This window comes from Danio rerio, chromosome 20, assembly GCF_049306965.1.
Source record: "Danio rerio strain Tuebingen ecotype United States chromosome 20, GRCz12tu, whole genome shotgun sequence".
In the NCBI taxonomy this organism is placed as follows: domain Eukaryota; kingdom Metazoa; phylum Chordata; class Actinopteri; order Cypriniformes; family Danionidae; genus Danio; species Danio rerio.
This window is the reverse complement of record NC_133195.1, coordinates 49774866-49787500: the sequence shown is the minus strand read 5'-3', so window position 1 is coordinate 49787500 and position 12635 is coordinate 49774866. Positions and strand designations below refer to the sequence as shown.

General features: G+C 35.6%; 2 protein-coding genes across 12 annotated transcripts in view; both read right to left on the bottom strand.

The window, feature by feature from the left end:
* rad51 (RAD51 recombinase) overlaps positions 1-5188 on the bottom strand; it is a 14068-nt gene extending 8880 nt beyond the window's left edge. Inside the window, exons 1-5 of one of the 2 annotated variants that reach the window (XM_073932336.1) lie at positions 3542-5188; positions 3067-3427; positions 2332-2469; positions 190-307; positions 22-113 (exon numbers count right to left, since the gene is read on the bottom strand). In XM_073932336.1, coding sequence (XP_073788437.1) covers positions 22-113; positions 190-307; positions 2332-2469; positions 3067-3177 — 459 coding nt within the window. In that variant the 5' untranslated portion in view covers positions 3178-3427; positions 3542-5188. The remainder of the gene's footprint in view (positions 1-21; positions 114-189; positions 308-2331; positions 2470-3066; positions 3428-3541) is intronic. The other variant, NM_213206.2, reaches the window with a different exon arrangement.
* A 3810-nt stretch (positions 5189-8998) lies between these two features.
* Positions 8999-12635, bottom strand: part of adgrg11 (adhesion G protein-coupled receptor G11) — a 71889-nt gene continuing 68252 nt past the window's right edge. For all 10 annotated transcript variants that reach the window (XR_012396095.1, XR_012396096.1, XM_073933679.1 and 7 more), the window contains one exon: positions 8999-10774. Coding sequence is in view for 8 of the 10 variants with exons in the window: in XM_073933679.1 (XP_073789780.1) it covers positions 10659-10774 (116 nt within the window). In the remaining 2 variants the exon portion in view is untranslated. The remainder of the gene's footprint in view (positions 10775-12635) is intronic.

Below are 12635 nucleotides of genomic sequence, written 5' to 3'. Positions count from 1 at the left end.
GAATAAAAGCATGTGCATTACCTGGCAGGTGACGGCTAGTGTGTGACAAAGCTGCGTCTTTCCTGTCCGAAACTCTCCAAACATCTCCGTAATGGATCCTGTCTCGATTCCTCCTACAGATGTCAGACAGAAAAAGATTAGATCGTGCGACAACAGCACATTATTTTCTGAAAGAGTTGAGCGTCGCACCCTGCAGGAGTTTATCCAGCTCTTTAGATCCTGTGGAGATCTGGATGATTTCGGCTCTGCGCTGGTGAAACTCAGTCGCTGTGGTGAAGCCCATGGGAACCATTTTAGCAGCTTCTGTCTGTCATAGAGGTTTAATCAAAAGCCATGATTACACCATGCATTAGGATGTCAAACCACAAGTGAACAGCATAAATACAATAAACCGTTCCCTTTCTTTATCATCATTACTTTGTCTCCTGCTTCTGCTCCTTTCTGGCTTCTCCTATATCGATGGGCGATTGTTAATTCAGTTGAATGTTGGTTAAAGCCTGGTTTATACTCAGCTAGTGCGCGCAGCGAGTGTGACGTTATCGCTGTGTTTGAGGAGGTTTGCTTTGGGTGCTTGCAACATGATTTCGGCTAGTGGAGCGAATATTTATTTTGAAACTCAAGCAAACAATTTGTCTGCGCTGCATTTCATTTGAGTTGAATATGAATCACTTTGACTCAACTTTGTCTGAAACAGGTACGACTGTACAAACATCTTTATGATCCGTCCATGCATGATCATAGGGAGAACCAGATGAACAATAATTATTGGCTAGAAATTGCAACAGCAGTGGGAAAGGATGAAGGTTTTTGTTAAAAAGTTTAGAAAAACCAGAGGGATGAGTTTGTTGAAGCCAAAAGATGCCATTGCAAAAGTGAAGACACAGTACACAATCACAGAAATACAGTTTTTCCATCGTTTATAGGTTTAACACCAATGTATATATTATAATTTAAAATTTAAAATAATTGAATAGTTACAAAACTTTAACTAAGGAACAAATGATTTCTTTGATAACTAGAAAAGAATATTTGAACCTATCGGTTTACAATACACTGATGCCCTATTTTTCTGGGCTTTATTGGTGATATTGGTCAGGAATGTTGGACCATAATTGCCTTATTAGCTTATAAGTAGGGGGCGACAACTAGCCAGACATTAATGTCTGAATTGTGGGTTAAATCTTAAAAATAAAAAAAAAAAAAGTTTTTAGTAAGTGTACTTTTTTGCTTTTATTACTGTCATAATAAAAAATTATATTTGTAGAGCCAACCAAGTTCTCTTGTCATTAATATTTTAATAAACTTTAATAGGTAAAACTGTCCGAGATATGAACAAAAGCAAGTGATGCATCAAAGTTTATTTTTAAAAAAAACCTTGGATGATTATAAAAATCTTTAAAATCATTAAAATAATTTATAAAAATAACATAAATTGTTTGTTTAAAAATCTTCAATGATATTAATGATATGACGTAGTTCCGGAAACTTTCTACTTCTCTGCTTATCAGTCTTACACAGTATGTAAACGGCACAAGCTTTTATTTTGCAATATTACGCCCCATTCACAAGGGGAGTCAGCTTCAACGCTTCCCATTCACTTAGAATGGGTGACGTGAGGCAATGACGAACTGCATTGTGGATCCGAAAGCGTCAGCCAATCAGATTGCTGTATGCAAATACACCAGCTCAGACAGTGGCGTATTGCTGACTAATTTTATTAGCTGACGCTGCTATGGCGATCGCGTCAGCCCCAACTTCAGACACGCCCTCTGTCAAGCGCTGATGCTGAAGCCCCGTGTGAATGAGGCGTTAGATTTTAAAATCAGGAAACAGACCCTCACCTCAAAGAAATCAGCAAGTGGTTGAAAGTGGACAAAAAAAGTGAAAACAACAACAGCAAAAATACTACTTTAAGCATTAGTTTAACTAAATAGGACAATTCTGTGAATTCTTCATCTTTGGAACACAAATGTAGATATTTTAGATGAAACGTGAGAGAAAACGTGAAATGTATTTTTTTTTTAATGGTTTTTGGCACACAAAAGTGTTCTTGGAGCTTCATTGTATTGCAGTTTAACCACTGAAGTCACATGAAATGTTTTGACAATGTTTTGAGTTCATTTTCTGGGCACTGTTGCTGTTTATAAGAGCATGAGAGAGCTCTCAGATTTCATAAAAAATATCTTCATTTGTTGAAGGTCTCTGGGGACTGGACCAGCATAAGGGTAAATAATTAATAACAGATTTTTCTTTTTTTTTTTGCGTAAATATCCATTTAATGGCAAGTATAAACAGTACATTATACACAGAAGTGTGTTGCTGAGGTCTTACCAGGATCTTGTCAGCTTTGGCTTCGCTAATTCCTTTAATATTCAGCAGTTCTTTCTTGGGTGCATATGCGACGGCTTCTACAGTATGGAAACCACCATCTTCCAGCTTCTTAATGTCACTGCTGCTGATGCCACTTTGCTGAAGAGAGGTTTAAAATAAATATACATATATATATATATATATATATATATATATATATATATATATATATATATATATATATATATATATATATATATATATAAAATGAGAACCCACTCAAAGGTTTATGTATATATACCTGGAGCTACATCAAGGTATACACAAGAGTCAAAGCCTTAAACTCAATGTCTTTTAAACACTTTACATAGATTAAGACCTCGTCGCCACTTTAGGTTTCAAATGGTAACATTGGCAACATTTTAACACAGTAAATTTACTAAATAGTGATGACAAGAAAGCATAACTAAAGAGTTGTAGCTCCTTATCAATGCAATATAATTCAGAAGGCAAACAACGAACAAAATAACTTATTTATCTCACTACCTCTTTGAAATGTTCAGAAAAAAAAAAGAGAACGACAAAACATCAAATACACCAGTAACAAACTATATGTGGCGCTTTAGCAAACTCACTAACCTTTAAATGACTAAATTAATCTTTAGGAATTTAAAATAAAGGACTTAAATTTCACTAAATACATTTATCAACTTTTAATACATTTTAAGACCTCACAGACACCCTGTACAGTTTTACCTCTAGGCGGGAAACTGGTTGTGGCCCAAAATTCTCCTCTTCCTCCACTTCTGCCTCCACCTCCACCCGGGATGCGTTCCTCATGGCCATATTTACTCCTTCATAACACATTAAACATTATTAGTAAAAGCCGCATGTAATGCTTATATTTTTAAGACATCCTAAATTAACATTATTAGCAAATTCAAAGTCACAGATCCTGAAGGAAAATATTTTCGTCCCCATGAATGTCTTTGCTTTAACATTTATGTAGTTTAAAACATTTACTAAGATCAAGGCACACCACTGATTTACCCAGAAATGTTTAAAGACTTTTTAGGTATTTGTGGCAAATGGATAGTTAGATAATAAAAGAAAATAACTGCACAAAATTATGATCATTTTAATTTGATATTTAATTAACAATCATGGTTTAATGAATGATTCAGATGTTATGAAATTGGACATTTACAAAACAATAACCGAATAGAATGACTTTATAAACTTTACATTTCATCATTAAAAACTTTTCAAGGTTTTAATGACAATCCGAAAGATTTAAGAATCATCAAACATCGACACAAATGATTTTTGGAAGTGTATCATGGTATTTATTTATTTTGTAAAAGAAAAACGTAATTAATAAGGTACTGATCAATCTAAAACGTTTTCCTATCATAACACCAAAGTAACTTTTAACATGCATCATAATTTACATGGTTTTTCAAATTGAGGTAAAGTTGGTGACCTATAATGCATATGTATATTGTTTACCATACTAACTAGAGCTGCACAATATATCATTTCAGCATCGATATCATAATGTGTGTATCGCAATAGTCACATCGCAAAGATATGCAATGCTGAGTTGGCTTTACAGTGTGATTTTTACATTATATAAACAGAAACCATAATACATGCACTGTTTATTTAACTTTTATCTGCTGCATTTATCTATGCATGTAGTCTGTTTATTACATGTTATGCATGATTCACTCCCCTACAGAATCATCCTAATCAATCAAAATTATGAATACATTCAGTAACACTTCAAGATGAACTAGTGGCTTATTAGCATGCATGTTATTAAGATATTGGCTGCTTATAAGTACTTATAAACTACATGTTCTGTATGATCCTATTCTACATCCCTAATTCCTACCCTATACCTAAACTACCTTAATAACTATTAAGAAGCAAATTAGGATTTTATTGACGCACAAGTCAAAATGGTTTACTAAGCGCAAGAAACTAACCTTAAAATAGTGCGACTAAAGATTCTTTCCAAGTATAACAAAGTTTATAGGCCGTTTCAATGTGGTCATGTCATTGCTCCATGAACATTTCCTGCTTGTTATAAAACTACTTCATAACTGTAACAAGAGACAATTCAATCCTAATTTAATGTTAAAACAGCTATCATTACCTTATTTATCAATATGCGTGTCTTTTTAGATTCTCTGAGACTATAGAAATGTAAAATGTGAAACAGAAAATACCATGGGACTATTGTTTTTGTTTACATCCCTCAAAGTGGCACTATTAAATTGACTGTCAACAGTGTTGCAGTTTCAGTCATAACATGACTTCCCGATTTAAAAAAAATTATCAAAGATTACTTTTCTGAAATTATATTATTAAGGAGAAATTCAGAATGTGTGAATATAAAACAAACTTTACCTCAATGTTTTCTGATGTTCCTTTATGAACACCACGGTAATGCTAAAATACTATAGTAAATCTCCTCAAAGATAAAACTAACGCAATTTAGCGTTTAAGCTAATATAAAATGGAATTCATGATCACAGATAACATGATGAAAGAACAATTAGAGATAGTGAATAATTATAAAATGTGTAGGATATTAGTTTAATAATCAACGTTAGCCCTTATGTTCGAAAAGCTGCTGACCATGTATACACATTAACACTATTTCGCTCTCATCGACACAAACAACCTATTCAAACAAGTTCTCACAGCACAGATATTATTAATGTGAAGGAATAAATGACAGAAAATGTAAAAGAGCTGTGATTATAAGGTTAATCGAACGTTTAACGTCGACATTATTGTTTTTGTCACTCACCCGCTAAGCTACTGCTGCTGCTGCTAGAGCTGAACTTTCCCGCGTGCCGCCGTCACCGACGTCATGACATCACGTCGCTGTTTCATAACGTCATTGTGTATCTTATTTATTTTTTCGCTTTTATACAAGATACAATTGATTATAAATGTTATTTATTAATATAATGGTACAACGTATTGTCTTATTTTCTAGTTTTCCGTGAAGTATATCATTCATGTAAAGAAACGGGCTAAGGGGCTAAACTGAAGCTAAGCCAAATTGTAAACATTTTATAAGAGAATAAATATAATAACGGTATTACACTGCATAACATTTTAAACAAAAAACGTTTTAAAAAAAACTGTATGAAGCATTGTGTTATTTTAATTTGGCTCATTCAAACTACTGGCAACTGTTCATACATTTCTATGTAAATGTATAGATGAATTACCGGTTTGTAAACATTCAGAATGCGCACGCAGCAAGGTTGCAGAAAAAACCGGGAGTGCTAGCATTTACAGCGAGGGAATGACATCCGATGCGGTAAAGAGTTTGTTGTTGTTTTAGAAATAAGTTATATTGATGACCTATTTTATATATTATTTACATAATGCTTTCAGTGTATTATAACAGCTTGTCACCCAGTGAAGAGCACAGTGATTCTGCAAAATTAATGTTAAAGTGAACGCCGTTTGTCTGACACGTCCAATTGCGATAGCACCCTCCCAATGGATATGAGGAAATGGCATCCAGCCAAATATACCAACCCAGGCTCATTGTGGAAACGTAGTCCCGCGGACGTTTCTGGAGACCACGGAATACGTCCCGGCAGGTACGTACGGCTGCAGTTTTTGTTTTCACGAATCCGCGAGAGGCCGCTGTTGCTCGCTTTTTTGCACCTCAGACGCCTCTCGCGGGCGCTGTTCTCGCGTGAACCCGCCGGAGGCCGCTATCCGACTGACCGGATGATTGACTGCGCGACCGGCCAATCGGCCGACTCGCCCTCCTCCTTCCCTGAACCCAACCGATTTTACCGATCGACCCGCCCGCCCGATCGCTTCCCTAAACCCGAGCAACAGTTCACAAAAGCAGTCCAAAAAAATAAAAGCCCTGATTTTTACTATTCCACCGCGTTTTCGGATTTCGCCGCGTTCTCACCCCGTCACGAAACTTGTTCACTTAATTTTTGGGATTCTGTTTTTGTCTTACCTGATTGCTGGAGCTGCTCTTTCCCGGACTCGAAACCGGTCGCCGTGGTCGACCCCTCTCCGCATCTTGAGCCTGCCGACGTACGCGCTGAGCTGAGTGGACAAACGGGTTGCAGTGAGGAAGCCCTTCACAAGGAGGTAAGGCAAGCGCGAAAGGGAACAGCGTCACACCACCCCCAGCGTTCGATTGAAAAAAATAAACGCGGCCATACGTATCCCCCGGGACGTATTCCGCTGTCTCCAGAAACGTCTGCTGGACTACGTTTTCAGAATGAGCTTGGGTTGAAATATACAACTACCTCATTGAAACTCCAAATGATTTTACAAGAGAGAAGTTAAAGGCCTACAAGTCTTCAGATTCAACACCATGTAGTGCTAAAACCCAGGTTCTGCCTAGCCAAAGACAAGGAAAGAAGACGGAGCTGTACAAGGCCTGGGTTATCATCGACAAGCAAAACAACAGCTTTCTGACAGCGAACTGCACCTGTACGGCAGGGTATGTGAACGTACATGTTTACATTTCATTCTAAGCATTCAGTGTCCACAGTTTAATTCACCATATTTAACTGTTTTTGCTGAAATCATTGCTGCAATCAAAAACGAGTGATGTGTATGATTCAGCATAGCGTGAACTTACCTGATATAAAATAAAAACTGCAGAGTCCAGCATTTTTAATTAGGTCCTCACTCCATTCAGCTCTTATGATGGCTGTTAGCCAAAGATGTCTGCAGTTGGCATTAAGAGCAGTGTGGTGTACGGTAAAATTTAAGTTTTCTATTTTCCTACCGCACAACACAACATGTTTGCTATTGTAACTGCTATGTACGGTTGAACCAGTGTGATGTTATGTGTGACGTAGGTTAGTAATTCCCCTATAGCTACTGTTAATATACTCATTCCACCCCTAATTAACGCTTGATCCTCCCTGAAGGACATCAAAACAAGATGTTTAGGGGTCAGCTCTGAGAAATAGTTCACTCTGGTCTGCATTTTAAATAATAATATTCATTCATTCATTTTCTTTTCGGCTTAGTCCCTTTATTCATCAGGGGTCGCCACAGCAAATGAACTGCCAACTTATCCAGCATATGTTTTACACAGCAGATGCTCTTCCAGCTGCAACCTATCACTGGGAAACATCCATACACTATCATTCACACACATAAACTATACGGTCAATTTAGCCTACCCAATTCACCTATGCCGCATCTTTGAACTTGTGGGGGAAACTGGACCACCCGGAAGAAACCCACGCCAACACGGGGAGCAAACTCCAAACAGAAATGGCAACTGGCCCAGCCGAGGCTCGAACCAGCGACCTTCTTGCTGTGAGGCGATCGTGCTACACACTGCTATATATATATATATATATACATACATTTGACCACCCCTATAACGTTCATACCCCTGTGAATGCATAATCGCGCCAATCAGTCTATGCCAGAAAAAGTTAGTTCAACAGACAGAAAATGGCATATCTAGAGCACAGATAGACATTGTAAGTATTCACAATATTTTCTTATAAAATAAGTGTTTGTAGCTGTATATGGCCTGATAGTAGTCAAATTAGATGCATAGGTTTGTATGGTTTGATACAGTAATGTCTGAAAGAGGTTATCAGAGGATACTGTGAGTCAGAATACACTATATATTCCTCAAAACACTGAAAACTTAAATATGTTTTATTAATAAAATAGATGTAATTAAAAATAAATATAAAATGACTGAAACATATTCACTACCTGACAAAAATCTGGTCATCGATCCCAGTTCTGAGAGCAAGAAATAATAACTTGACTTCAAGTTGATCATTTGGAAAAGTGTCAGAAGGTCGATTTTTCTGATGAATCATCTGTTGAGCTGCATCCCAATCATCACAACTACTGCAGAAGACCTACTGGAACCAGCATGGACTCAAGATTCTCACAGAAATCAGTCAAGTTTGGTGAAGGAAAAAATCATGGTTTGGGGTTACATTCAGTATGGCGGCGAGCGATAGAGCTGCAGAGAGGATGGCAACATCAACAGCCTGAGGTATCAAGACATTTGTGCTGCCCATTACATTACAAACCACAGGAGAGGGCAAATTCTCCAGCAGGATAGCGCTCCCTCTCATACTTCAGCCTCCACATCAAAGCTCCTGAAAGCAAAGAAGGTCAAGGTGCTCCAGGATTGGCTAGCCCAGTCACCAGACATGAACATTATTGAGCATGTCTGGAGTAAGATGAAAGAGGAGGCATTGAAGATGAACTCTGGGAGTCCTGCAGGAACGCTTTCTTTGTCATTCCTGATGACTTTATTAATCAGTGATTTGAGTCATTGCAGAGATGTATGGATGCAGTCCTCCAAGCTCATGATGGAGTCACATTATTAACTCTTTTTCCACTGCAACATGACTTTATATTCTATACTGTACATTATTTCTGTTAAGTGACAAGACTTTTGTCTGATCGTCAAAGTAGAAAATCGCACACTAGTTGTGAGATGTATATGTTTGTACTAAGTTAGTATATATTTGCATAAAATGTACAAAAATCTGTATTTTATTTTACATTTTAGATTTAATTTAATTTTGTCCAACATTAAATGACGCCAACAGGATCTAGCTATGCTATTAAATACAAGTCTAATGGTTTTATTTATGTAGTACCAATGATAATAATAATAACTCAGAGTTCATAACTTCATTGTGTTATTTTATTCAATTTTAAACAATATACAAGTATAACAACCAAATATGTAGAAGTTAAAATGGTTGAAAAGTAATAACAATTCTATATGTTATATTTTAGCAACATTTTGATTATAACAATCATCATTTATTATGTTTAGAATATACATGCATAAAACAATATACAAAGTAAAGATAAATACATTCATATCATTGAATCATAATGAAAATCTGTTATGTATGTAACAGTCTAAGAAAATAGCAAAACTGACAAAAAAGAATATGTATAGTATTATTAACATGAGTACCCATTCAAAACTGGACTGAGAACATTTTTTAAACCATATTCGTTTCCTAAACTGTAACCGAGAGAGCAAATATCTGTCATTCAGATGCTCTAGTTTTCTCCAGTGTTCAACATTACGTTTACATTTTCATTCATTCATTTTCCTCCGACTTAGTCCCTCATTTATCAGGGATTGCCACAGCAGAATGAACCGCCAACTATTCCAGCATATGTTTTATGCAGTGGATGTCCTTGCAGCTGCAACCGAGTACTGGAAAACACCCATACACTTATTCACACACTGCAGCCAATTTTGTTTACCCAATTCATCTATAGCGCATGTCTTTAGACATTGGGGGAAACACCAGAGGAAACCCACGCCAACACTGGGAGAACATGCAAACTCCATACAGAAGTGCCAACTGGCTAAGCTTTGACTTGAACTAGTGATCTACTTGCTGTGAGGCCACAGTGCTAATCAACGTAAATACACTTCATTGTACATGTATTATTATTACATGTACATAGTATTTCTTATTGGTAAGACACTATATTCTGTCTAACTGGAGTTTAACCCTTTACACAACTCCTTTACCATTCTAATTTGTACTGTAAAGTAATGAGGTGCGTCGAATTGTGAAACATTTTCACGATCACCAGCGATCTAGCCTGTGCAGATCACTGGAGAACTACACATGTGCCACTGATATAAACTACAACTCCTAGAAGTCTTTGCACTTATCACTCCTGCCACAGCTGACATCAGACATTGATACACCACACAGCTGAAGCTTACGATTGACCATCGATCGATCATTGATTATTGACCATTGATTGATCATTACTTGGACTATTTATATACCTCACATTCTCACACACTTTGCTGAGTCTTGTTTACTGTTTCCTTGTTTTGGCTTCCCATGGGTTTTTTAACATTTGTTTTGTTTTTTTGTTTATGCTGTTATGCTGCCTGTCCTGACAATTTGCCCATTATTTTGACTACATTCTTCAGATTACCCTCATGCTCCAGTTTGCACATATTTGACGATTACCTGCCCGATTATTTATGATTATTATACTGAACATGGATCCTCATCTCTGTTGTCCAGCGTCCCTACAATACAAAAGTGATATACAAGTAGACTTGAATTGAATATTTGAATTGTATAATAAATATCGACCTTATGTGTGACTGCTTTGAATTTCTCTTAATTGTAATAATGCAGATACCTTCACCAGCGATTCAATTTATACGGAAATAAAGGCACAATTAGTTTCATAAGTTAATCAAATTCTGCATTGGATGGTCACAGTCTAATACTGCAAATGAATGTAAAATGTAAAAGATATGGAGGTGAGATTCAGTCGGGCCTTTTGTTGTCTTATGTGGCGTCTTCATATGGATTATCTGTTACTTCAGTCTTCTCAGACTTCTCTGAAGGAGCCGAGTCTCCAAAGAAGGTGCTCGTTTTCAGGTAATACACAAACAAGAAGAATCCTATGAAAAACACACCAGTCAATAAAAACTGCATGAAATATTGAGCATGTTTTACAGTTTTTTACTGTTGGGCAAAGATTAATCACGCATCAAAATGAAAGTTTGTTCTTCCATAAGATGTGTGTTTTATATAATATATATATATATATATATATATATATATATATATATATATATATATATATATATATATATATATATATATATATATAAACGTTTTTAGGTAGAGTAAATGTAATACAAACACATACATAAAACTAAAACCATACAAAAATTTTAGATAGATATTTAAATGTACAGTTGAAGTCAGAATTATTAGCCCTCCTATTTATTTTTCCCCACAATTTCTGTAACAGAGAGCAGATTTTATCAACATATTTCTAAACATAATAGTTTTAATAACTCATCTCTAATAACTGATTTACCTTATCTTTGCCATGATGACAGTAAATAATATTTACTAGATATTTTTCAAGACACTTCTATACAGCTTAAACTGACATTTACTGAAAATATATTGACCTTATTCTCCACAGACGAGCGGGCGCTGCCATTTGAATCTTTTTGGCACGAGACTTCCGGTCTCATTCACTTCCATTCATTTTTAGACATTAAAAACTGCTTGTTTCGCTGTTTGATGTTGCAAACTGATATTTCCTTGTTATATTATTCTACTTGGTCTGTATAGTCATGCAAACATTTGTTTGTAGAGCAAGTAGTTTGACCGTTTTTTGCCGTTTATTATTCCTTGTCATTCCTTGTCAACGAAAGTTCTAAGACAATCGCGAAAACAGGCGCACTTCCGCATTTTAGAATAAGGTCAATAGCTTAAAGGGGCTAATAATTTTGACCTTAAAATGGTTTTAAAAAAATTTAAAGCTGCTTTCATTCTAGCCGAAATAAAGCAAATAAGACTTTCTCCAGAAGAAAAAATATTATCAGACATACCGTGAAAATTTCCCTGCTCTGTTAAACATCATTTAGAAAATATTTAAAAAAAGAAAAAAATTCAAATGGGGGCTAATAATTCTGACTTCAACTGTATGCAAAGACAAGATGTCCTATTTTGCTTTCAAAATCAAATAAAATTAATCCAAGTAATTTCTTAAACATACATTTCTTAAACCACAGGGTTTGCTTTAATGTTTTAAATAACCTTTGGGAAAATAACATTTAAAAAAAATTTATTAAAATATTTTCCATCTTCATCTAGTGTAATGTTAAATTTGTTACTTCCTGCCCAGGGACTACAGATGTAAATTAGCTTTATAGCTAACTCTGGCACAACATGTCATGTTGTACATTGTCCCTGTATAAATAAATAAAGTAAACAAATAAATAAATAAACAAATGCATATATATATTTACAAAAATTATTCATTCAGTCATTCATTGTCTTTCGGCTTAGTCTATTTATTTATCAGGGTTCGCCACAGCAGAATGAACCTCTAAATATCCAGCATATGTTTTATCCTTCCAGATGCCACACATACACCACAGCCAATTTAGTTTATTCAATTCACCTATAGAGTATGTCTTTTGACTGGGGAAACCGGAGCACCTGGAAGAAACCCATGCCATCATGGGGAGAACATGCAAACTCCACACAGAAATGCCAGTGACCTTCTTGCTGTAAGGCGACAGTGCTAACCACTGAGCCACCGTGGTGCCTATTTGTAAAACATTTTATATTTATCCTGACCTCTATTTTTTTAAATATATCAAAGAATGAGTGAATGAATAAGTACTAACTTGTATTGCATTTTAAATAATTACAAATGTCTTGCTATATATTTCTGTATATGTTCACACACACACACATATATATATATATATGTATATATATATATATATATATATA